This window comes from Pocillopora verrucosa, chromosome 3 (genome assembly GCF_036669915.1).
Source record: "Pocillopora verrucosa isolate sample1 chromosome 3, ASM3666991v2, whole genome shotgun sequence".
In the NCBI taxonomy this organism is placed as follows: Eukaryota; Metazoa; Cnidaria; class Anthozoa; order Scleractinia; family Pocilloporidae; genus Pocillopora; species Pocillopora verrucosa.
The window spans coordinates 6024581-6050758 of NC_089314.1; the positions used below are offsets into that span (position 1 = coordinate 6024581).

Here is a 26178-nt window from a genome sequence, read left to right on the forward strand (position 1 = left end):
AAACTGAACATAACATAGGTAAAAATGGGATGGATGTTATAGTTCTAATTATTTTTTCATCAGTAGACTCTATTTGGGTGTGTTAGACCTCTTTAGACTGTAGCTAGGATAAGTGATTGTCATATAATTATTTATTTATTGAAAGATTCACTAGACTCCTTAAAAAAATTGTCTGATTTGACTTGGTATTTCATCGCAGCCAAGGGACTTGGGAGATGCCTATCAGAATTTGTGAGAAAACTAAAAACTAAATTTTTGAGTCCAATGTTTGAGAGTGGAAAGTATTATTTTTCGTAAATAAATTATTGTACAGGAGTTTTACTTCTACCTTGAAAACGACATGTTGCGTTCTGTGCAAAAATGTATTTCCACGCGGTGAATCATGCAACTCTTTAAAATCGAAATGAATTTGATCTGAGCCCCTCTCCCTATTTGGGAAATTGGGTCCTTTTTTAAGGAAATGATGTAGCGTCCGAGGTTAGCCAGTATTTCAGTATTAACCTGAGTGGTAACGTCAAGTGTTGAAACGCGCTCTCCTTGGTTCAAGACCTGTCGAATGTTGTAGAGGCAATACTTTTATTGCAGGGTATTTAGATCTTAGATCGAAAGATTTTTTTTGGTGAGAGAAAAAGCCGCTCGCACCTATGGAGAGTTGTGGACATCGAGTAACAATCATGTGTTTCTGTTTCTGCTTGCTTGTAACTGTATCTGTGGCTGAGATATTGCCGTCAATTCTATGGAATTCTGAAAATCCAATGTAAGTATCTCTAATGTTATTCTACCATCAACATTTATTTTGCGTGAAAACAGAAATCGAAGCTAAGTTCTTGATTCAAAGCTAACAATTCATGCACAAGACCGTTGACAGCTCATTATCATTTCGTTGTAGAACGACAAGCAATTGCTATAAGTTAGAAAAGGGAAGTTCCCTTGCAGCTCTTACCGTGGCAGACCTTTTAGAGAACTCGACTGAAAGTCGTGTTGGGGGGCAAACACAACTTTGCAGTTCACCTGGCAACGTTTTGATTATTAAAAGGCCTGAACGGAAGTACTAAAACATGGAACGACCTAAAACCACCTGAAACCACCTACAACCACCTCAAAAACATCTACAGCCACTTGCAAACTATCTAAAACTACCTGAAACAAGGCATAAATGTCCAAAATAAGGCGAAACGACAGTATGTCACGTACATAAAATACAAGAATCGAACGAAACCTCCACCTCCCACTGAAATCTGGCTTATACTATTTTGCGAAACGAAACGAAACGAAACGAAACGAAACGAAATCAGGTGAGATAGAACAAAACTAAAGGAATAATGCAGATATAATTTCTAACAAGGTAAAGAAAACTTTCACAAGGAATTTGGAGTAATCGTTCATTAACAAGAAGGATTTTTATTCATTTCGCAAAATAGTAATTTTAGGAGCGTTACTATTTTGCGAAATGGAATTTTTCACCCTGCGGTGACAACGTGACCTCTTCCATGTCACAAAAATACATTTAAACATTACAAATTAGTATATCACCGAACATTTTGGCCTCCTCTTATTTCTTAAACCGTATTAAAATGTATTTCGCAAAATAGTAATTTTAGGAGAGTTACTATTTTGCGAAATGGACAATTTTTACTCAGCGGTGACTAACGTAACCTCTGAAATGAAATAAAACAAAAGAAATAATGCAGATATATTTTCTAATAAGGTAAAGATAACTTTCACAAGGATTTTGGAGTAATCGTTCATTAACAAGAAGGATTTTTATTCATTTCGCAAAATAGTAATTTTAGGAGAGTTACTATTTTGCGAAATGGACTATTTTCACCCTGCGGTGACAACGTGACCTCTTTCACGTCACGAAAATACATTTAAACATTACAAATTAGTATATCACCGAACATTTTGGCCTCCTCTCATTTCTTAAACCGTATTAAAATATATTTCGCAAAATAGTAATTTTAGGAGAGTTGCTATTTTGCTTGACCTCTTTCATGTCACGAAAATACATTTAAACATTACATTATAGTATATTCTCAAAGATCTTGGTCACCTCCTCTTTAATGTAGTAATTTCTAAACTAATTGAATGTAGTAATTCCGAAAAATGTTTATTTTGCGAAATGGATTATTTACACTCGGCGGGCGGGAACTCGAGAATAAGGGCGAAGGGATTGTTGCAGATTCCCTTGAACTTCACAATGTTTGGATGTTTCAACTCTTGAATGATTCTTGCTTCCTTTACAAACGTTTTCTTATCCAATATGTCCTCGCCAAGCAATTTTTTAACGACGACTTTCTCCGCAGCGGCCGATTTCCCACCCGCATCAGGAACAGTCTGCCAGTTAGCAGTGAACACAGCACCATAAGCGCCCTTACCAATGATTTCCTTGTTTGTCAAACACTTGAAATCATGAACTGGAAGACCTGAACAGTCGATGGTCTTGGGCTTAAGAACAGGAAATTTAAAAGCCATAATCTTGCCTGATTTAGCAGCACACAAAGCGAGCACAAAGCGAACTTCTTGCAGCACGTGGAACTTGCGCAAATGCGAAACACGATCTCTTGCTCGTAAGGAAGAGGTGTGCGACGGGGGTGTAATCAGAAGCGCGTAACTTTTCCATGTATATTATTTTTACTTGCGATTATAAAACTGCTGGACGACTATTTAGGCATGGGTATGCTTCTGTTCTCTATACGAGACGGAGAGTCTAAACATGTTTAGCCGCCACTGGAAAACTGTCATGTTGGTTTTACACCGAAACAGTGCACACCCTTCAAAACGCACGAAACGAGTCTTTCAAATCTCTCAGGAGAACATGCCAACTTCCCCCTAGAATAGCTCCGTCGCTAGTAAAAACAGCTTTTACCTCTTACTTTCCGCTCCCTCCCATGTCATTAATTGGACACAACCTCGGTTTGGGCCTTCAGCAGGGTTCTCTTGACTTGGTTTCGGCGTCACGCAATACGGTCGATTGTCGATTTTGATTAAATGAACCTGTTAGCCCAAACCTCTTGTTGCATGTTTATTGAGATGGAGTTATTAATTGGCTCTTACTTAATCATTTGAAGCTGAGGAAAGGAAAACACCGCCTTGTTGCTTGGCAGTGAAGAAGTACAGACCACAGCTAATTAAAACACTTACGTACAAGGAAAGGTGAGACCTGTAAACCCAATCTGTCACGAGTCAGTTTTCTCAGGCGGCATTTAAATCATTTATGGTCCATTTTGCAAAAAACAGTAATTCTTCCAAAATTACTGCCTCGCGAAATAAATTTAGAAGACGTTTATATAGGTGAAGATAGCTTAGACCTTTTGAGATTTGATAGTGCTTTAAATTGAAACTTACCGAAAACCTATTGTATGACACGAGAAGTAACGACATCGTTACCGCTGAGTGAAAATAGCCTAGCTATTACGCAAAACAGTAATTTTTCTGACATTACTACTTTGAGAAATTAATTATATCTGGATAGAGAAAGAGGAGGTGACCGAACCCTTCGAGAATATACTATAATGAAATGTTTAAGCGTATTTTTGTGACCCGAAAAGAAAGTTATTGAGGGGTAAAAATAGTCCATTTCGCAAAATTGTAACTCGCCTAAAATTACTATTTTGCGAAATAAATTTTGAAACGGTTTAAGAAATAAGAGGAGGCCAAGATGTTCGGTGATATACTAATTTGTAATGTTTAAATGTATTTTTGTGACATGAAAGAGGTCACGTTGTCACCGCAGGGGTGAAAATAGTCCATTTCGCAAAATAGTAACTCTCCTAAAATTACTATTTTGTGAAATATATTTTAATACGGTTTAAGAAATAAAAGGAGGCCAAAATGTTCGGTGATATACTAATTTGTTATGTTTAAATGTATTTTCGTGGCGTGAAAGAGGTCACGTTGTCACCGCAGGGATGAGAATAGTCCATTTCGCAAAAAAGTAACTCTCCGAAAATTACTATTTTGCGAAATACATTTTAATACGGTTTAAGAAATAACAGGAGGCCAAAATGTTCGGTGATATACTAATTTGTAATGTTTAAATGTATTTTTGTGACATGAAAAAGGTCACGTTGTCACCTCAGGGTGAAAATAGTCCATTTCGCAAAATAGTAACTCTCCTAAAATTACTATTTTGCGAAATATATTTTAATACGGTTTAAGAAATAAGAGGAGGCCAAAATGTTCGTTGATATACTAATTTGTAATGTTTAGATGTATTCTCGTGACATGAAAGAGGTCACGTTGTCACCGCAGGGGTGAAAATGGTCCATTTCGCAAAATAGTAACTCTCCTAAAATTACTATTTTGCGAAATGAATAAAAATCCTTCTTGTTAATGAACGATTACTCCAAAATCCTTGTGAAAGTTATCTTTACCTTATTAGAAAATATATCTGCATTATTTCTTTTGTTTTATTTCATCTGACCCGGTTTCGTTTCGTTTCGTTTCGTTTCGCAAAATAGTATAAGCCCTGAAATCTTACTCTCCCTGGTATAATCAACCATCTCACGAAATGAAATGCGATAGCATGCTAATTTTTTTATATTCCCTCAGTAGCAAAAGACCTAAAGAACTTTACAAAATCTCGATAAGCTGGAAACCACTCCGCTTCGCGTCGTGGTTTCCTACGCTTATCTCGTGTTCTCCCAACCTCCCGCGTGTTTACATCAGACTTTGTAAACACGGAAACCATTTTACATTTCTTCAATATAAAATCATCAGCGAACGATTTCGAAGAGGAATCTATGTTCTCGAATCCTCCAAAAGCACTGCTGTCCTCTCAAAATAGGAAAGCTTAAATATCGATTTCATCTGTTTCGCAAGCAAAGGAGTTAATCACCGACACCGGAAATCGCGACCAGGTATTCCTCGCGACTCCCCTAGGTTTGTTTTCCAGTTTTCCCAAGCCGCTGTCTATCAGTTCTTGCGTTAAAACCCATGAAACCTGCGAAGTGGAACTATGATGGCTACTGTCGCTTGCCGATAATTTCCGTCGGCAAAATGTAGAAGTCCAGTGTTTACGTGGCAGTTTCGCTTTCGCATGACAAAAAAATGAAGGAACGCCGCGGCTCAGCGCTAAAATTTTGACCTAGAAAAATTCAGTCGAAAAACCAATTAAAATTGTTAGTACAATCGAGTAAAAGCTCCATTATCCAGTAGTGTTAACTATTACAACCACCTCCCACTCCTCCCTGCATAGTAATAGTCCGTCTCACACCCCTCCTTGAGTAATAACACTCTGCCTCCCACTCCTCCCTCAGTACTGATAGACTTCATTCCACCCCTCCCTCAGTAATAATGATGTGCTCCCCCCTTCAAAATGGTCCCAAAAAAAAGGTCTAAAAAAATGGTCGAAAAATTGGTCTAGTCCATATTTTACCCTATGCAGGTAACAAATAAACCGTAAAACAAAGGAATCAAAGAAAATCAAAATGTGAACTTGCTTAGTGCCAAACATCAGTGGTAAAGTCATTCCAAATCAAACATATCTGATCCAATTTTTATTGCTTTCTATTCCAGGTTTGATAACCTTCATGAAAGGACCAGAAATGTCATGGAATTTGACCAGCTCTCAATTATTTGTCCCACCCTGGTGGACTACCCCATCAAAAGAACAACTACTTATTTGAAAGACTTGTTGTATGAAAATGTATATATGGTGGACAAGAAGGGTTATGACAAGTGTAATGCAACAGGAGGACTCAGTGTTTTATCCTGTAATGATCCAGTGGGACACATTTATTACAGGGTTGTATTTCAACCTCATACCGTTAATCCAAATGATCCAAAGTTTGAGAAAGGAAAAGAATACTACTTTATAAGTAAGTGCTAATGTTTCATAATAGTTCCAATTATTTTTTTTTTCTAAATGCTGATTAACTGCAATCTAATGACCTCATTCCATGCATATTTTTATGTGCATTTATTTTTAATGTTGCATTTTTATGTATTTATGAATTTATTTAAAATTTTTTTTGTGTGTGTATAAGAGGTGTTTACACTGAACTCTACAGCAGCTGCTTCTTAATTTTACATGTATTGAGCTTTCTTGAATGTGGGCTACAAATTAAAAATATTTCTTTGAACAATTTTTTTGCAAGGGTTTTGTGGTTTCTGAGAAATGACTTGTCTAAGCTGCTTTTATTGCTGCTTGGATAACTCGTTTTTCCAGCAATTACATATATTTGATCAGAGAGAAGGAAAGTCAACATTGTCTAACTGTAATTATAAAAAAAATGCTTGTTGTGTTTTAAACTTGTATTGTTGGGGGATCAAAAGAAAAGCAGAGAAGCTGCTACATAACTAATAGTTTGATGGTCTCAGAACTTTTCAAAAATTGACTTTAAAGTCCCAATAAAAAGAAGAAAACTAAAAGATATTTTTCAACTGTCAGGTACTGCATCAGGCTCACAAAGCTCATTGACAAACACACAGGGAGGACACTGTAATTCAGGAATGAAGATGAAAATATATGTCTGTGAAAACAGCTCTGACCCAAGGTGTCCAAGTGGAAACAATGGTATGTCACATGTATCTGACTTCACATAATTATCCATCTTTTTCATGGCTGGCTTAGTGGATTTGCAGGCTGAGGCAAGGCAAAATAAATCCTGTGTTCCTATTTGCTTCCTAAATGAGCAAGATAAGTCTACCTTGCCCAATAGTGATTGCATGCCTTAGATGACTTCCAGTGCCATCTTGGTCACAATTTGAAATCTCAATGATGTGTTTTCAGATCTACTGGTGCACAAAACTTTTGGTTATGTTCCTCTCTATCCATATCATGGCAAAGAACTCTGTGCTAAAAGAAGTCCCCTTTTGTATCTTTCAGTTGTTAATGGTGGATGGTCTGACTGGAGTGAATGTTCAAATGGTCTTCAAAGACGAAAATGTAACAAACCTACCCCAGCGAGTGGGGGATTACTATGTGTTGGTGCTGAACAAAGATCATGTCCGAAGTTGATGTCTGGAGGTGCAAGTAAAAAAGGGTTTGACTGTAAGTATTTCCATCCTCAAGGCAGGCTGGTAGTTACCATTAAGGAGGAATGACTTACCCCCTTTTTTTCCCTTATTTAATTTTCTTTTAGATCCCACTGTGGATGGTCAAACATCAACTACACAAGGTAAAGCAGTTTACAATTTTAAAATAACACGTGTCCTGTCTGTCCCATTCAAAGTTTGCTAGTTTGAGATGTTGAATGTTGTTCATATACATCTCTGCCATTGCATGGACTTGTATGTACAGTATTGTTTAAAAGTTCTGGATTTTTGGTGAATTTTGGTCCAAAATGAAATTTGCACAACATGTTGTCAAATTTTTGAGGCAGCTATTTTGGGATTTATCTGAAATTTCCCCCATGTAACAATCAGAGGGACCCTCTACCTTAACTCTATAACCTCTAAAAAAAGTTAGCACCTAACTCTTTTTCCAGTATACCTGGGAAATGTATAAGAAACAATGTGGAGAACATGTTTATTGGTGATAGGATGTTCAGGGTTAAAAAGCTCAGTGTATTCAAGACAGTCCGGCCCCTTTTCAAATAACACATCTTGGTACAAATAGCCAGTCAATTTAACCTCTGTGTTGTCTTTTTCATAGATAATTCTGGTGATAAATTGCAGTTGAACATAGGATTGTTTGTCGGAATATGTTCTATTGTATTCATATTTGGGATCTTCGTTGGTGGAATAATTGCTATTTTAGTACGTAGAGTTTCTAGACGCAAGTCAAAAACAAGTAAGTGAAATCTGTTTCTCTGAGTTCTAACTCCAAGTTAAACTTTTTAGTTGTATATATCCAAATGAATCATGAATGAGAAGATGTTCTCAATTCTTGGGACAAAAAGCTTTGCTTTTGCAGTACATCAAGAGTTATGAGGAAACAGTGGCAAACTCTTGGAGTAAGTGGACCAAACTCTGGGGTTTACTTTGAACTAAATTAAGTCAACATAATTTTTTATGAGGAAATAATTTCAGATATTAGTGATAATGTGGTTTATTATATCTCTCAGCTAGTATGTACTCTCTAATAGTTTGCAATGAATTCATAACCCTCTAGCTGAACCTAGAGATATCGTTAATATCTTACTACCCTCATTTTCTTGGTCTGCAATGTAAAAGTTACAGAACCTTGTTTTTTTCCACTCAGATTTATGGTTCACATGTTTTGCATTTAATTGGGCAATAAATCCAACCAGAAAAAACTAGGTTTGTAACATACAGTACCTATACAGACCAAGAAAACAAGGTTAGTAAGAGGTGTAAACTTTTCACTTTAATAAAAAATTTTGAGTAAAGCCTTTGGACTGAATTAAAACCAGAGGCAAAAGAAGCTTCTCTTAGATTTAAAAAATATATTTCAGTCTGGAGCATTCCCTCTGTAGTCATCCTTGTTGTGTTAAAGTCACATGCTAGTCCATGGCTCATAATGTTTTTTTAAAATTTTTTTATTTGTTTTGTTTTACAGACACCCATATTACAAGAGTTCCTAGCAAATTAACTGGTTTCTCTCGTCCAAATTAAACAGTTTCCACATTATCCACAGTGAGTGAGAGTGCACAAATGGTGCAAACATAACTCATTTCTGAAAAATGTTATCAAGAGAGGCAAAATTAGTGGAAAAAAAGAAAAAATATCACAGTGTGTTGCATATGCAGTATTAATCAGTCTGGAATATGTTGAAAATTGAAGTGGAAATACCAGATTTTGGTTTATCAATAAAAATAAATTACAAAGGTGGAAAAAAGCCATGTATATATATGTAAAACACCCAACAAATATTTGTTATTGGAGTATAATTTTGATAAACGCACAAACATTGGCAACTGTAGTAATATATTTTGTACATGCCAAGTATCAAACAGTGCAAATGCATATGTTACAATGTAAAGTATTGTTAATAATCATTTCCTATATTTGATCCAAGGATATGTTTCAGTTTTCCTAAATAACAAGCAGCTTTTCATGAAATTTCAAAAATAAAAAATAAATACAAACATCCATCATATGATTGTGTACTTAGTTTATGTCTCAGTAGTTTATTTTCAGTATTTCTTTAGCATCTGCAATAATTTGCATGATACTGCAAGGTTGATTTTCATTGTACACTTGAAGGAGTGTTATAAAAGTGACTATTGCAATAAATGCAACATTTACTTTTTGTGCTGTTTCACCAAAGAATCTTTAAGTAAATAAAAAATCAATGAGTACTCCTTGCAATGCCTCCCCATACATGACAACAAACAATGCACCATAACTACACTGAAAGAAAACAAACTGGACGGGACAGTGGTGGAATCGAAATCTTCTTGTCACCCAAGATATTGCACATGAACATTTTTGATGAGTTTTGTCATATTAAGATATTACTTATAATAACATTCAAACCTGCATGTATGACTTCGAAGACAGTAAGAAAAACACATATAATGTTTATTAAAACCTTCAATTGGCTATCCGACAAGAGCATTTTTGCTCATAAGCAGTAAGTGCTTAAACCAATTAGAGGGTAAAAGTGCCATGTTATAAATGCCATGTTATGAACACTGCTCTACTTAATTGTGAGAGTAAATTAATTGGCAGATTCTTTAACACATGCTTCACAATTTCACTGGATCAGAGGTAAATAAAAAAAAGTGAGTCATCTAGTCAAAATTGTGAGCTGACTTACTACTATTTTATCAGTTCTTTAAATGTAAATGTCTCCAATTTATTGAATAACAGCTCTTGCAGTTCTGCAGCTATAGCAGACTGCCTCCTAAATGTCTATCACATGGTGTATCATTTAGCATGGGTTATTGTCAGCTATTCCTCTTCTTTTCCCCAATGTACTACACCCTCTAAATCCTATATTTGGTGTTGTCAAAAGATATTATTTTTGGATTGTTTCCATAACTTTTTGTGATCCAAACTCACACCAAATAACTATTCAGACCTAGTAAATTTATATCATAAGATTCTATGGCTCTACAAGACTCCCATGACTTATACCAAATCCAAATTACAAAAAATTATTCAGTTTTCAAAAACTGCTTTTGAAATTTCCCCACTACGTTGGACTTCAAGGGCTGCTGTAAATTCCTGGAGTTGAAAAGTGCGCATTCCTAGTTTTTCAAAACTCAAATATCGTTCTCCCATGTCCTGTAATATTTGCATAGAAGAATTGAATGTAAAAGGATTTATTCTGGAAGCTATAATTTTCAGTTCCTTAGCATACACCTCATGAGGATCAAGCTTTGCTTCTGATCCAGCAGGCGAAATGCCAAAGAGAAGAAACTTTCCGCCTTGACGCAACCATTGAACTCCTAGTTCCAAAGTCTTTGGATCCCCAGTGCAGTCAATAACAATATCGAACCCCCAATCTTCATCCCCATCCTGCTTTGCATTTCTAGCTTCAGAAATTAAAATCTCAGGATGAACTATTTGAAAACCAAAGTCCAGTCTCTGTGCAATCTTTTGACGTCCCTTCAAGAGCTCCGTAACAACGACTTCTCTAAACCCCCTAAAATGCAGCATACTCATGAACAATAATCCCATACTTCCAGCTCCACAAACTAAAATTTCAGCATCTGGATTGATTGGTTGTAAACGATTCCAGCCATGTACAACACAAGACATTGGTTCTAGTAACAAACCAAGTTCAAATGATAACTGATGAGGTAAGGGAATGGCATTCTTGGCTGGCAGGCGACAGTACTGTGCCCAACCCCCATTTCGCCTGATACCAATGGTAGCTTTTACTCCTTCAAATTTGCAGAAATGTGGTTGCCCTTTGGTACAATTGTCACACATTCCACAGCTAGTGTTTGGGTTGACAACAACACTGAAAAAAAAAAAACAAAAAACAGTTGGGATTTTATAATGATTAAAGATGCAGCCATTGTACTGGATGATTCTAAAAAGCTTACTTAATCCATATTAACCCTTTAATTCCCATGAGTGACCAAGACAGAATTTCTCCTTACAATATTAATACAACATTAAGAAGATAGGTGATGAGAATAAAGAAAAATATTAATTTGGGGATTTAGTCGATCCAATAACAAATTCTCCAAATTAACATAATAAGTATGGGGAATCACCAGAGAGATCTGGGAAGTGAAAAGGTTAAGACAGATTTAACAAGCTGCTAATCATTGTTCTCCCCAAGAATAAAGTCTTAACTTAAAGGCTCCATGGCTCTGGTAAAATAATCAAAAGGTGCATCAAGGTTCTTGCTTCAGGAATCTGCTCTTAAAAGCTTTTCTCCAAATTCCTCTAAGTTCCCGGATGACATATATTTTTGGTTACCTGTGGTACCTATGCTCTGGTTAAGCAAAACCCTGCCAAGGTTCTAAAGTTTTGATTATTAATAAAAGTTGTTATTTGGCAACTTAAAATCAATTAAAAGGGTCGCCTGAAGAAAAATGTTGGTTGCCAAGGAAAAGGGAAAGAAAATGGGTAGTGGGTGGTTGACTCAATGTCTGAACTTTTGCTGTTTCTTTAAATCAGAAGTCATGTCAGTAACGCAACATGTGACACTACATGTGAGATCTAACACGAAAAATACCTTAAATTTGGTATTTCTTTGTGGCACTTCCTCACGGTAGAAATTTTTTAACACAGTTCATTATCACATAATGGAATGATTTAATTTTTTTTTTAATGAAACCTTCCAGCATTGTATTCATACTGCTAATAAACGACAAATGCAAGTAAGCGCAAGTATTCCTGAACTGCAAGGGAATGGTAACGGAATTGTAAAAAAACCTCTTGGAAAATGAAATAGCCATCAGTGCAATAATACCGAAAAAGCACAGTGGAAAACTTGTGATAATGAGAAATGTAAGCTTGTATTTCTAGACTTAATCGATCAGAGATGTCCGATCTAAAGGATAACTTATTCGGCGGTAATCAAAAGGAATATCACAAAGGAAATCAAAGCTTATGTATTAGTTTCTCGTGGAGTTAGCAGGGTGTTTTGAGATCAGGAAAAAGGGTAAAACAGTTCTTTTTATCTTTTCCATCGTGAAGATAACCTCGACAATCCACAACAAGCTTGAGATAATTAAAGCGTCGCTTCACCGAATATTAATGCGTAATTTAGAGCTTAATACAATGCAAGAATAACAACTTTACAAAGCTATCAGTACAAGTACAAGTGCATGCAACTACCAATAAATACGAGGAAACGCTTACCGATCGCCAACAGATACGTGCTTCACCTCGCTCCCTGCTTCCTTTACAATCCCAACAAATTCGTGACCTAAAATAACTGACTTCTCACATGAAAACTTTCCTTCGAGAATCTTAAGATCAGTCCCGCATACCGCCGAATAAGTTATTTTTATCACTACTTGCAGCGGGTTTTGAACGTGAGGTACAGGCCTGGTAATCACAGACAAATGTCCATCCCATAACTGTACTGCGTTATTCATGATTTTTCTGTTGAAGGAACGAAAGAAAATCGGTACTGAACAAACCTTAGGCAAATATCATGCTACGAACTTCCCTCCTAAAACAATTCGGTCCACTTGAGGACACTGGGGCGAGCTCAATCAATAATTTATTTAGTAGGGTGGGGAGGGGTGATTATGTCGATAATTTAATCCAGAAAAACTGGTCTGAAAGAGGTGTTTCTATATGTGTAAATGTAACAGGGACTGATTGTCTTCTTCAAAAGAGAATTGAAAATCTATATTTCTATTATATTGTGCTTTTTCCACAGATCAAAATAAACCCAGGTGGTGGGGAAGATGGGTAATTTCTGAGATCTGGTAAAAGGAAGAATGCAGAACATAAAGAGATCTTCATACGGCCATTCATTCCTTTTTTTTTTCTTTTTTTTTTTTTTTTCTTTTCATTTTTTAGGGTAGAAAATGTAGAGATGAATCAAGAGCTAACAATATCCATACCTCTTTCACCCCTATACCATTCCATAGCCACATGTCACACCTTTGCTAGGAAAAGATAGAATTACAACTGCAAAGGTTACAAGTAAAAGCAAGGTTTTCATCAAAAATTGTAGTAGCAATTGGTTAGGGAATGCTCTTCCATTCTTGACTGAAAAAGGCCCAAGCAATCAAACGTAAGTCAAACAATACTGAACCAAGAGGATCCTGAAGAATTCTCTGGTGTCTATCACAAACACCCTTTCAAAGAGGCTTCCCAAACCAAATTTGTAATTGATAAAGTACTAAAAATGATGATTTATCACACTTTTTTATTTTTCATAAAATAATACATCCTGCAAAAGTTTTTGCACCAATTAAACAATTCTTTTTAATTTCTTAAATATAACTAAAACTTAACATTTTAAAAGAAAATATCAAAATATCTAGATTATTTATTAAATGCTATTCACATTTCATAAACAGCTTTTGAAATTTCTGCTTTTGACAGAGCATCTAAAGCTGACTGGTAACTTGGCAAATCAAAAACAGTGATTCCCAACTTGTCATAATTCAAATATTTTTCTGCCATATCTTTTACAAGCTGGATTGCTTTGGGGAAAGTATAGGGATTGATGTGTGACCCAATAATTTGTAATTCCTTGGTGTAAACTGTGTGAGGATCAATTTTTATTGAAGAGCCTTTTGGGCAACATCCAAAGACAAGAATCTTTCCCCCACAGCGCAACCATTTAATAGCTTCTTCAATGGCTGTGGGAACTCCACTGCAGTCGATTACAGCATCAAAACCCCATTCGCCATCACTTGACAAATTTGTTTCCTTTGCATTGTGAACCAAAACTTCAGGATGTACAACTTGGTATCCCATGTTCAGTCCACTAGCAAGGCCTCTTCGCCGTTCTGAAACTTCACTGATAGTAACTTTTCTGTAGCCATGAAAGTGAAGCAAAGAGGCCCACAAGAGTCCAATGATTCCTGAACCACAGATAAGAATGTCAGATGTTGTTGCTAATGGCATCAGAAGATCAAAACCATGAGCAATACAAGAAAAGGGCTCAACCAAGGCAGCTTGACGAAGAGTAATCTGTGGTGGAATGGTAAAAACAGTTTCCACTGGTACACGGCAGTACTGTGACCACCCTCCATTACGCCAAATACCAACGGTTGAACGGATACCACCACTTTTACAGAAATGGGGTTGAGCTTTCTGGCAAAATGAACATCTACCACAATTGGTGTTTGGATTAATGACCACTCTGAAATAAAGTTAGCTTTGTCATTAAAAATATTGTTTATTGCTCCCAGAACTAATTTGCACACTCCCTTGATGCCTATCTTAATCATTTACAACTTAACATCAGTATGCTTATTCTCTATACATTCTCTACTGTGCTGACAAGGAGAATTTCTTTTAACAATCAAGAGCTTCTAGTGATCATTTCCTCTATTCTCTCGACCTAAAGTATGATTCTGGGGTGATATTCTAGGGAGATATTAGTCATTTTCATGGGTCAATGAATTAAATATAAAAACAGAACACTTTATTTTTAGATCTGGACCACCATATTGTGAATGTTGCCCTAGGAATCCTGGGATTGTGTTCCCAACCTTGTGACAATCATAAGGATGAGCTCTTCACAGTCTACAATTGTAAGAAACATATGACTCAATCATGCAAGTTCACCTTTTAACCCCCTGAAGTGATAAACATGTAACGTCTCCCTATATATATATATATAAATGAATGTGGGGGTATAGAGTCTACCTTGACATAAAGTGCTCAATGCTGTGGTAGCAGAGCTAAGTATACATAAGTCAAAGAATCAAAGGGGACGCATCGATTCTCTGTGACTCTGAGTTCTGCGCTTAAGCACTCGTCAGACAGAACTTTAATTATGAAGAACATACCTCCTTATATACAAATTAGATAAGTAGCTAATTAATTCACTAGTGTGATAGTCTAATCTATGTGTGAAATAAAGATTCTATAGAGCTATTGTTGGCAGCTTGTGAAATTTGCTAAGTAAAACTTATTCTTGTGGCGGCATTTAGAAATGAGTTCTGTGCCACTTGTGCCTCACAGAGAAACTTTATTTAGTTAGAGCTAAAAAGCCATCTTTATTAAACAAAAGAACAGAACTCATTTCTAAATGCCACCACGAGAACAAGTTTTACTAAACAAATTTCACAAGCCGCCAATAATAGCTCTATAGAATCTTTATTTCACACATAGATAAGATCATCACACTAGTGAATTAATTAGCTACTTATCTAATTTGTATATAGGGAGGTATGTTCTTCATTGAATAAAGTTCTGTTTGACGAGTGCTTAGGTGCAAAACTCAGAGTCACAGAGAATCGATGCACCCTCTTTAATTCTTTAACTTATGTATATATATATATATTATTGATATATTTTCCAGCAAACAGGTAATGAGAATACTCAAACTTATTAGGTAGGAGTAGTTATCTTGATCCAACACCAAATTCTCATAACTAAAATTTACAATAAAATTTGCTGCAGCTAGAGGGGAGAATTAAAAATCAGATCTTGGGAGCTTAAGGGTTGAATGCACGGCCACATGTGTCTAGATGAAAACCATACTGAATACCCTGTGTAGAATGTTTTAAATTAATTTAACAGGAACAAACATGAGTTGAATATTATTATCTGGAAACAATATTTTTCAGTCAAATGAAGAATTCATTTAGCAAAAATTTGAGAAAAGGAATTGTAATGTGTACATGCTAGTCAAAAATTAAATAAAATAGACGAAATGATAAAACATTCGGAAAAAAAAAACTTGAATTAATTAGCAAGCAGATGTTTCACTAATTTGGCACACTAAAGCATTAGAGTAGAAATGTTTTAAACGACCCTGAAACGAAATCGAGAAAACCCCTTGGGGCCAAGCACACTAGGTAAATTATTCATGGCAAGGAATTGATCTAGTCGCCTCAATAATTCAATTTTCAAACAACAGCAGTTTTTTTCAAATATATCTATCGCGATCTACGATCAAACTTGCAACTGAATGTCGAGTTCCTTGATCTTCTCGTAATTAATCATAAATAACTTTACCTTGAAAAAATAAAATAAACATCATCGATAAAGTTGAAATGATCAAAGACACAATTTAAATATTTGGCATAAGATACTCAACAAAAATTGAAAATACTACCGGTCTCCGACAGAAATTCCCTTTACAGCACTCCCAATTTCGCTCACAACTCCAGCGAATTCATGTCCCAAGATGACACATTTCGAAGATGGAAACTCCCCAGCGAGAATATGAAGATCAGTGCCACAAATTCCCGAGAAAGCAACCTTTACGAGGACCTCATTTGGCGTTGCAACATGAGGGATAGGTGTAGTTATGAGAGACAGTTGTCCGTCCCAAAGCTGTACAGCAGTGTTCATATCTAAAGGAAAAACTCTGGCTGAGTGAAACGATAGAAAGCGAGAAGGCTTGGTAGCTATTGCAATTTATACTTTTAGTCACACAATCTTCACTTTCAAATAAAATTGGCCGCACACGTCACGCAATAGCGTAACCTTGACGTGTGATCGATAATTATGTTGAAATTTATCACTATTTAAAATAGCATTGTAGCTAATGGAGGCGGAAGGGAAAGGACCATAAGATTCTGTGGAGGATGATTGAGATTTTACAATGATTAGGAGGTTAAAATTAACAAAACGAACAGAAAAGAAAAAAAACCTATCGTAACTTGAAATGTTCCTCCCCGTGCTATTCCCTTGGTTTTGGCGTCCAGATTAAACAATTCTGAGTGTCTTGTTTGCCTTCTTTCTTGGAGTAGAATAGCAACATAAGTTCTACACTTTCCTGGTCTGAGGGAGTGAGAACTTTACTATAGCGATGCCACTCGTCCAGGGGCGTTGACTGTAAAAACCAAACGATCTTCATATCCACTAACGAAAGTATAAATAAAGTTAACTTTTTACACCAAGATTCCAAGGAGTAATCCTTAAAATGCACTTAAAAGCCGACTGGAGTCGCTGCCATTTTAAAAACAATTCAATAACATGGCTAAAATTTGCACGACTTCTGAAAATCGGTTCTCAAACAGCTGCAGTTCCAGAAATCGCTTAATTGTCCAGACAAATCGCCAAAAGACAGAAAAGAAAGAGACGCTTCATACGTCACAGGTGAGCCGACCAGGCTGCTAAGCAAGATCAAAGTATGGCGGCGTCTATAGTTGAATTTTTACATACTTTGACATTTTATGGAATCTCAAAGTGTCGTAGCTTAAAGCATTATTTTTTTATAATGGAGGAAACAGTAATATGTTTCCTGTAGTATTATGTAGTAATACGTTTCCCGTACAAGTCAAATTTCTTATCACATGAGACTCCTTAATTAAGCACAAAGGTTACGAAATTATTATGAGCAAGGCACGTCCGGGTGAGGGAAGGGATAGAGGGACTGTAGCACCCAAATTTAAGCTACGATGAAATAAAATTGCCTTAAGCATGAAATACGCCCTCAAACAACAGACAACAGCGTTTTGAACCCTGCAATTGGATTTTGTTTCAGCCTCTCTGAAAAAACCCACCTATTTTAAATTTTGACCTCAGCGGTTGTGGGCCTTGCCAAACTCCTTGGCAGCTGCTCCATGTGAAGTTATACGAAAAGAGACGGGAAGAGAGGGAGTCTCAGAGAACGGCTGCAGAGGAGAGTAATGTGAGGGCTCCTGGTAATGTAAAGTCCGTGCGAAGTCTGCAGTGAGCTAGTGACTAAAAAGTCAAAACTCACGCGTCCAATTAAACAGTGTTGGCTTTCATCAATATTATTATTATTATCATTCTTATTTATTTATTCATCGTTACTTTTTTGTTAAAAGCTTTTTTATTTGACCTCTTTCATTCAGAATACAGTCTCGATTAAGTGAGATCTCAACCTTGTGAGTGGCTGAATGAATTGAAGACCACTCAACTTGGCCGAGATCTTCGTTTCGAAACAAGACCACCCGAAAAAAATTAGTTTCTAGTCCGCTCGTCATTCCTTCGAGACGTATAAAGAACAAGTAGAGGTTTCCTTATAATTTTCTCTGTTAAGGTATAGTATCATTTCAATGCTCATCATTGCACATCCTAGCCTTACAATTTATTTTGTAATAGTTTCGTCCTCACATTGTTTGATAAGTTTTTCGATGTCCTCAGTAATTTCTTTCGGTTCAACTGTGGGTGTGTATCTACGATATGGCTGCCCCTTGTGGTCAATAAGAATCTTCTCAAAGTTCCATGTTATATCATCGTTTCTAACTGGTGACCAGCTTATTTTATCAGCATCGTCAATAAAGTTATCCGGTACAGGACATCGGCTCTGTAAAACAAAAATTTGGACAGAACTATCAATTTAGTTCTCAAGCTTCGTAATTTATATAGTCACTTAATCATATTCCTATTTTTTTTCTTCTTATTTCTCTGAGGTACCATTTGATTGAAGAATACGGTAAATGTTTCAAGGTCTTCACTTCATCTTCTTGGATATGGATTTCTACTTTAAAGATTTAAATAAATTGGACACCTGCTTTACTGTCTAGCAGCTTTTTTTTTAATGACACGTATGATTGCCGACGGAATCGGACTCCGCTGGGTCTCCTTGGTATTTATTATCTGTTTGATGTGATTGAGGAAATTGGTCTTTTATTCTTGGGATCTTAACGCTTTTTTAAATTCCCATCCTCGTGGATTTCTCAAAATATGAAAGAATTCTGTTTTTTCTTTTTTCAACAAACGTGATATGACTTGCCAACTAAATAATGAACAAACCAAGCTTATCAGAAGCCTATCCTCTGGTTGTTGCTGATTCAATTTTCATTTTCTCAGCCAAAGAACAAGTAGTTCACGGGACATCTCTCCGTTGCTATCAATGCCAAAATCATTGCAACTTCAATTCTCTCGCAGTGACTACTTGATAAAGTGGGCGTTCAGCGAAAACTGATATTGTTTATTGGAAAATATATATTTTTTTAACTTGTTCCCATTAGTATCTTGGTGACATGGGAAATTTGAGCATGTTTTTCAACTGAAGATGACTAAATTAAAGTATTTTGTCCACATATTTTGAAGCGAAGACAACAAACATACTAAAAAACACAGCAAAGTGAAATACGTTGTCCTTAACTATGCCTACTGCCTTCAAATCGTTTTCTAAGATCAAAGCTATTTCAAATTGAATTCAGTTTTCAAGACAGCTCGTCTTGTTTTGTCTCATGAATCGCTTAAATTTCGTCTTACCAGATATGATCGTAATAAAGTATGATGGTTTGTATGGCCCTTTTAAACAGTTCAGTCACAAATACAGTCTCAGATTATTGAAATTTGTAGAAAAAAGATCAGACTAGTATTCCTTTACAAGGAGAAAATTTCAACCGAAATGGCTCGGCTCTCACACAATGTTTTTTCTTGTGTTTCGCAGACTATTGTAATATTTTAAAAACGTGCATTCAGTTAAAATAGACTAAGGATCGCCGCTAAATGCCAATCACTATATGAAATTATTTTCAAGCGGTGTTCGAATAGCTTAACAAAAAACAATTATTTTATATTCACTTTGAAGGAGGTAATGTGAGCCGACATTAAAAATGCACGCAAATTTGAGATTCTCCTGCGTTGAAAAACCCCTTCAGAGACTGATGGAAAATAACAGGTACATCTACTTTGTAGATGGGGCAGCTACTGAACACAGTTTGATTACACTTTTTAAGAACGAAAGGAAAGAGATAATGGAATCTTCCTTTCCCGTACTGCACTAATCTTTGTGAAGAACTTTTACAAGGTTTCAGTTGAACTCTGATCAGATCATCCCAGCCATTCCTCTCATTTCAAGTAAATTAATAATTAATAACTGCTCGATATAGTTCGTCGAATCCTTCTAAAAATAATCATAAACTAGCTAGGCTCTGACTTACCTTGAGAAACGTGAATATTTTGCTTTCTTTTTTCCCATTCACTTCAATTTTCTGCATCATTTTTAGATTACGATCTAACTCGAAACCATGGCCTGGACGAACGTATTTCAGGCCATTTAAAATTTCGTATGCGTTCTCCCCCGGCTCTTGAAGACCAAATTGATTACAGGGGAAAGCAAGAACCCTGAATCCACAATTACCGTTCTCTTCCGATCTATAAGTTTGTAGTAATTCATTCAATTGCTTGTACTGCATCGTTAAACCTCAGAAGGTTGCGACGTTCATAACCAAAGCGACGTGATTTTTGTAGTCCGTGTCAGGAACTTTCAAACCATAAATATCTTTGATGGAGAAGTCGTAAAATGAACCTTCTCCTTCCTTACATTTGCTGAACGATTTGTTTCTCTCTGTTGTGAAACCTCCTTGTAAGTACACCGCAAGGAGGAAGAAGACCTTAGCGGCGGTCATTTTTATGCGCGAGGCGCTTTTAAGGCAATGGTGCCTTGGCGTCTCCGATCACAGTTTGCTCAGGTGGTGAAAAAACAGCTGTAGTGTTAGCCAATCACAGAACATGAAACCTGCCTGTATTCACTTGTGGTTTTTTCATAGGGTAGTATGCATTGTTCATTTGATCCATTATTGAGAAACAGCAAATTTGCCCTTGTCTACCGATAAACTTGTTAATTGCGCTAATTTCTCAAAGTACAATTTCAGAGGTCAGTTTTTAAGTCCAACAAAAGTGTTGAAAATTTTCTACTTCTTAATTTAATTGACAATTCTGCTCGCTCTCCGTGACCAAAACATGTCAGCTGAAAGAATACAAATGCAATTATGAACACAACGTAAATAAACGTTTAACAGGGTTTTGCTTTCGGAGCTAAAATTCATGACGCTGTTTTTATGTTAACCTTTCAACAAAGAGAACTTCGTTTCGAATTTTTTCCAGTTGTTAAATTCAGCAAGTTCAACATAACCTGTCGACAAGAGAGGATGAGGCGCTGTTGAATATAAACCCCACTTAAAAATCTACTGGCGCATTAAATCAATTCGTGCAATTTGATTGGCCATGCTACACGTTATCTATATTCCGCCATAGATATTGAGTAAAGAGAGAAACTTTAAATTAAAGGCTTGCGGTTGAACTGAAATAAAAATCATAACACGATTCTGTCCTGTCGTTAAGATTTATTGTATTGATCGAAATAATTCAGAGGAAAATACTTGTACGGCGTGCCAACAGATGGAGAGGGCTGACAGTTCTTTCAGGAAGTTCTCTGACAGCCTGAGTTGCAAGAGGTTTTGTGTGAAATTGATAGTAAAAAATAGATCAATCAATAAAATCTGCGCGGCAGTGAGTGGTTGCCCAATTTTCTCTTTTCCTTCGCGTAGAGATACGATGGAGAAGGAAATACTGCTAGGAGACTAAGGAGAGATATTCCAATTTACGTAAGCTCACTGCAGAGCAGGCATAATTTGGCGAGCGAGTGGTTTCTTGGTGAGGGTCATAGCTGGCATCTTTGATTTTTATATCAGCAGAAGGCTGGGGAGAGAGGAAAAATTTTCAACCCAAGAGATGAACGACGGAAGAAGGAAGAAGGAAGAAGAGTGGGAAGTGAGAGGAGAGGCCCCATTGTCCACTCAAACATGGCCGATCGCCTAAACAACGGCGAGCTAGAAATGTTAGCTCGCCCCAATAAGACGCCTGGGAAACAGTTGTTACTTGTCACTGCAACCAATCCCTCTTGTTTACAGGGGGTAAGTTTCTAAAGAAACTGTGGTGCTGCGTCGGTGGGAGAGTATAACAGGGCAATTTAGAATTATCCAACTGAGTTGATAACGTAAACTGGCCACCGTTAAGAGTTTCAAAACTGACTATTCGAGCGTTAGCCCCTCTTCAGGGCGATTCGCACTCGAAACGTCAGCTTTGAAACTCGTTACGTTGACCAATTTACGTTATCAACTCGGTTGATAATACTAAACAACCCTCTTGTTTACAATCTGGCACACACACGCCAACAGACACACACAAAATGTTATAAATTTATCGATTTAATGTCATCACAGTTCCACATTTAGAAATTGTACCATTTGAAGCAGAATTATTTGCAGTGAATAGCAGGGTCCTACCGCAATGATATGTTTGATTAAGACAAGATGTCAGTCCAGATGAAACGCAGGTAAACTACAGCTACAAAAATAAAAAATATTTCCTACAAATCATCAGTATTTGACGTAAAATTGATTTTAAGAAAAAAAGATATCACTTTCCTACAAATGATCAAATAAAACGCAAAAAAAAAATTAAATGCTCTACTTGCAATAAAATATCTTTCTAAAGTATCACTACATACATCGTTGAAATTTATCCGGGATTAACATATATCTAATCTAAGTCCTGACCATGTTTCATTCTGATTTTTTTTTTTTTTGGGTTCTCTAGGTTTCTATCACGGCCCGTTCTCCATCGTGGCTGTCTTATAGGATGTCACGTAACGCGGGAAGCGTAATGTAACATTCCTAAAACCGGCTACGATGGAGACTTATCACATCTGTGACTATTCTTGTTTCTTCGTCTTTCTGCATCTGTTCTGCTTTGTACGCTCCTGAACTTTCTTTAACAAGTGTTCGCTTGCATGACGCACATAGCTTGATTCGTCCAGTAGATAATTACCATCTTCCGTCAAGGTCCCTGCTATGACAACTGTTTTACCCAATCCAAGCTCTTTGCAGAAGCAACTGATGGGAGAGAATAAGTAAATTAGAAGAAAAACCAAAACAAAGCAAAACAATAAAACGAAACAAAATATAAAAAAACACCACAAAACGGGCTCTTCAGTTAGTCTATATTTTCCATAATGGCTGACGCAATGCCACTACGCGATCGTTGCGTGCTTCCGGTATTTCATTTGCCGCCTTTATCTGGGAATGGCACTTGACGCTCCTCTCTACCGAAATTTCTATTCAAATAACTTGACAAGAGGAACAATATCATGATAAGTGTGCAAAGCGAAATAGAAAAATCAATGAGAGTGCAAAGTTTATCAATTAGAACAGATTCCCCACTTGTCTTAGCTCAAGTGTGAAATAAGCACCCCCGAGCGCTCTTTCAATTCGTATAACTCTTCAAGATCTTTTGTAGAAATCTAACTTTCCGATGAGGTTTTTCTGCGCGGAGTTTCTTCCCAGAATTACCTGTTTAAGTCCTCAGCGAAGGCGATCTTGACAAGTTTATTCTGTGACGAATCAGAGCCCTTGAACACCCCAGTCACTCGCACCATCAAGGAAGACCCATCAGAGTCTTGTCCATTTTCTATCTTCTCAAACGTGCCCTTGATCACTGTGAAAGAAAGTGTTAGGTTACATTTCATAGATCACATGTAAATTCATTACAAGCAACATCAGAAGTTAGTCTTGATTTCCGCTTGAAAAGGAAATAGACAGCTCAAATTCAAAGGAAAATTACAAATTCTCTTCACCTAAGATGCCGCCAACTTAGACATCAACCTTTTCAAACAAATTTTTGGATCAGTCCAAGAGCTTAAAATGCCCCTTGGCCCCAAACTGGGGTAACGAAAAAAGAGAATGTAATTTTTATGATAAACACACCCTCACTTTGCAATATTGAAAATATTAAAAACAGTATCGGACCAGCCTTTGTGAAAGATCATCTGTGTTGACTTACCAAAGTCGCTTTCACAAAAGTGGGCAAAGAGGCTTGAACGCGCAGGGCAAGTCTGGCATTTCCTCCTTCTGGATGCTATGGGAAAAAGAACAATGGTTAGGGAGAATTAAATTTATTGTGAAATAAAACTAACAAGGAAGCTTATGAACGCTACATAGAAACTGGCAGAGCTTTATTCGTCTCTGTGTGCTTGTCGGTCGTGGGTTCGGTAAGAGCCAGGAAGCAGTTATATAGAAAATAAACCAGTCAGTTATACAAAGTAAACCAGTCAGTTATACCAAAAATAAACCAGTCAGCCAGAGAGGCAGGAAAGCAGGTGGTCATTCAGATAAACAGTCAATTGGACCGTCGATAAACTCTAACAGTCGGTCAATACATTTATCTTTGTTGTAGGAGTCTGTTAACTTACAGCATTTTGCAGGGCCACCAACAACTGTGATCATGGTGCGAGTAAGACAGGCCTGTGACTTTAACACACATTCATTGGAGTAGTTCTTCCCGTCTGATCCACAAACAGGATCATAAATGAAAGGGCAGGCCGTGTTACATTCACACACTGCATCACCATTGTCATCCACTCGACAAACTCCATGGAAGTCGCAATTCATCAGCTGGCACGGATCGTCAGAACTTGGTTTTTCAGCTGTTAAGGAACAATGAAACAAACAAGTAAATAGGTCACTGAATCAATCAGTCAAGATATCAATCAGCAATCTTTTCTTTCAATCTACAGAACGATTTATCAATGCGTCAGTCAGGCAGTCAGTCAATCAGTCAAACAACTCAATCCCACTGAAAGAAATTTCCAACAACTACGTGGCAAATTGGACTGGTTGAGAGAAACGCTCTGTGGACAACGGTAAAGCACTAAATGTTTTTAAGTCAAAAATAAAGACGAATTCGACGCATTCGCGGATATAAGCACTGCTGACAATAAAAGGATGACTAGTACAGTAAATAGGAGAGACCACTGCTCCATGCTGTTAGTTCAGTGAAATGGCATAAAACTGTACTCACAAGGTTTTAAGAATATAAAAACTGAAATGCCAACCTTTGCATTTTTTCTCACAGTCATCAATGGTGGCAAAGCGGTTATCATTCCCTTTACAGCCTCCATATATAAATTCTTCGCACACTTTTGATGTGGTATTGAAGAAGTAACTCGGCATGTAGGCCTGACATGGCCCTGGCTCAGCGGTAAGATCACATGCTGCACAAGAAAGAGAGTCCATCAATGACACTGACGTATCAAAAAGAGCAGATAAACACTCTCGGCTCGTTTGTCTAGCAACTCTAAGCCTTGAAATCCCATCTCCACAACCATTTGATGTTAACACCTAATTCTCCTGACGAACTAGCCAAGATATGTATTGTGACCAGTTGCAAGAATTAGCTTCGAGATCTTGAGGGTGACAGGTTGTTGTTGTTTTTTTTTACGTTTCACTAGGGCTAATCCTTCCATCACAGTAGTATACTATCATGAAGCTACGATATTAGAAGAGGGCTGTTCAGTAGTGGTTTTTACCACAATTGGCAGTAATGTCAGAATCTGACTCAATTTATTGCAGACTCACTAAACTGCGCCTCGTGAGTCCACAATATTTTGACCACTGTGATGACAAATATCATTATCAGCAAGAGTATAAACCACACTAAACCACTGTCGATTTGTTACAACTACCCAACAAATGAATTATGATTCATGCCATTACCAACCTTTACATTCCCCGGGATGCAAAATGTCCAAATCTTTGCCACTTTCACACTCGGAAACCTCTAGGACACACTTGTTGGAGTAAGTAACGCCATCAGAGGCACAGTAAGGGTCGTACTCTCGGGTGCACACTTTATTGCACTCACAGAAAGGTTTGTTGCCTTTAACTACACATCTTTGACGCTTGTGTTTGCAGACGAACCCATTACAAGGATTTGGACTTAAGCCTATTGCAGAAGGGAATAACAACAATACATAATCCGGTTTTTGAGTTAAAATTTATCCCTGGTCTTGAAAATTATCTCTGTGAAAATTTTCATTCCACAACAAGGGCCCGTACAACGAAGAAACGAAAGTGTGCTGATAAAACAATTCTTGAATGATGGGGGACGCCGGCATGTATACAATATAACGCTAAGATTGTCCGATTGTATTGTAATCGTCTCCTCACAACTTCCGAGGTAGTGGATTATCATTCTTGTTGCACTGGGCGCCCCTATCCAATTTCTCGCCGGTCTGAATTATCAATCGCGAAATGACATTCAATCACACCGCTTCGAGACAAAACCAAAAAGGCGCACAGCACTGTAGATAGGCAAGTTCGCTAAAGAAAAACGAGGTGTCAGCACTTCTTCTACAAACTTACATTCTCCCAGATGTTTGACACCCAGTTTAAAATGCCTTGTCATGCAAGCTGTGACCTCCAGCCCACACATGTTGCTGTAGGTCCTGCCGTCTGTTCCACACACCGGGCGGTAGTCTGCCGTACAGATGGAAGGACACTTACACACAGCTGCTCCGTCCTCTACTTCACATCTTGTGCGCGGGAATGGACACTTGTAATTCTTGCACGGATCTGCGTTGTGAAGGAAAAAAATTATTTAACAGCTTACCTTGCAATGTGAGGCTTAGAGGCTCAGATGTCAGCGAGAAGTCTGGGTCCGAACCATGGC

The 26178-nt window shown here is 37.2% G+C and overlaps 4 protein-coding genes and 1 pseudogene across 6 annotated transcripts in view; 1 reads left to right on the forward strand and 4 right to left on the reverse strand.

The window, feature by feature from the left end:
• Window positions 1-123: 123 nt before the first annotated feature.
• On the forward strand, window positions 124-9007 carry LOC131777336 (ephrin-B2-like). Of its 2 annotated transcripts, XM_066163431.1 has the most exons (8): window positions 124-757; window positions 5521-5822; window positions 6395-6520; window positions 6833-6997; window positions 7089-7124; window positions 7601-7738; window positions 8150-8248; window positions 8468-9007. In XM_066163431.1, the coding sequence occupies exons 1-7, from the start codon at window positions 645-647 to the stop codon at window positions 8206-8208; spliced, it is 939 nt and encodes a 312-aa protein (XP_066019528.1). In that variant the 5' UTR covers window positions 124-644; the 3' UTR covers window positions 8209-8248; window positions 8468-9007. The 2 variants fall into 2 exon arrangements, with proteins under 2 accessions (XP_066019528.1, XP_058949600.1); XM_059093617.2 differs by lacking the exon at window positions 8150-8248.
• Window positions 9008-9022: 15 nt separating this feature from the next.
• LOC131777337 (uncharacterized) lies at window positions 9023-12494 on the reverse strand. Its single transcript, XM_059093618.2, has 2 exons — window positions 12178-12494; window positions 9023-10822 (listed from the first exon to the last, which is right to left on the reverse strand). The coding sequence occupies exons 1-2, from the start codon at window positions 12414-12416 to the stop codon at window positions 10015-10017; spliced, it is 1047 nt and encodes a 348-aa protein (XP_058949601.1). The 5' UTR covers window positions 12417-12494; the 3' UTR covers window positions 9023-10014.
• Window positions 12495-13195: 701 nt separating this feature from the next.
• LOC131777369 (uncharacterized) lies at window positions 13196-16955 on the reverse strand. Of its 2 annotated transcripts, none has more exons than XM_059093664.2 (3): window positions 16623-16955; window positions 16073-16313; window positions 13196-14146 (listed from the first exon to the last, which is right to left on the reverse strand). In XM_059093664.2, exons 2-3 carry the CDS (start codon window positions 16309-16311, stop codon window positions 13339-13341), a joined length of 1047 nt encoding a protein of 348 aa, XP_058949647.1. In that variant the 5' UTR covers window positions 16312-16313; window positions 16623-16955; the 3' UTR covers window positions 13196-13338. The 2 variants fall into 2 exon arrangements, with proteins under 2 accessions (XP_058949647.1, XP_066020586.1); XM_066164489.1 differs by having other exon boundaries at window positions 16613-16630.
• A 745-nt stretch (window positions 16956-17700) lies between these two features.
• LOC131777385 (glutathione peroxidase-like) lies at window positions 17701-20340 on the reverse strand (annotated as a pseudogene).
• A 1520-nt stretch (window positions 20341-21860) lies between these two features.
• Window positions 21861-26178, reverse strand: part of LOC131777382 (uncharacterized) — a 31992-nt gene continuing 27674 nt past the window's right edge. Inside the window, 7 exon segments of the mRNA XM_066163099.1 lie at window positions 21861-22565; window positions 23022-23166; window positions 23512-23586; window positions 23921-24154; window positions 24563-24721; window positions 25228-25452; window positions 25872-26081. Of these exon segments, the coding sequence (XP_066019196.1) occupies window positions 22385-22565; window positions 23022-23166; window positions 23512-23586; window positions 23921-24154; window positions 24563-24721; window positions 25228-25452; window positions 25872-26081 (1229 nt within the window). The 3' untranslated portion in view covers window positions 21861-22384.

What these genes read in the sequence shown, in the direction of transcription:
- LOC131777337 (XM_059093618.2), bottom strand. Translation starts at nt 12,416, where the DNA reads ATGAATAACGCAGTACAGTTATGGGATGGACATTTGTCTGTGATTACC. An exon ending in CACGTATCTGTTGGCGATCG is followed by an intron (nt 10,823 to 12,177) that starts GTAAGCGTTTCC and finishes TTTTTTTTTCAG; the next exon opens with TGTTGTTGTCAACCCAAACA.
- LOC131777336 (XM_066163431.1), top strand. Translation starts at nt 645, where the DNA reads ATGGAGAGTTGTGGACATCGAGTAACAATCATGTGTTTCTGTTTCTGC. An exon ending in AAAAGAATACTACTTTATAA is followed by an intron (nt 5,823 to 6,394) that starts GTAAGTGCTAAT and finishes TTCAACTGTCAG; the next exon opens with GTACTGCATCAGGCTCACAA. An exon ending in AAGTAAAAAAGGGTTTGACT is followed by an intron (nt 6,998 to 7,088) that starts GTAAGTATTTCC and finishes ATTTTCTTTTAG; the next exon opens with ATCCCACTGTGGATGGTCAA.
- LOC131777369 (XM_059093664.2), bottom strand. Translation starts at nt 16,311, where the DNA reads ATGAACACTGCTGTACAGCTTTGGGACGGACAACTGTCTCTCATAACT. An exon ending in GGAATTTCTGTCGGAGACCG is followed by an intron (nt 14,147 to 16,072) that starts GTAGTATTTTCA and finishes ACTTTATTTCAG; the next exon opens with AGTGGTCATTAATCCAAACA.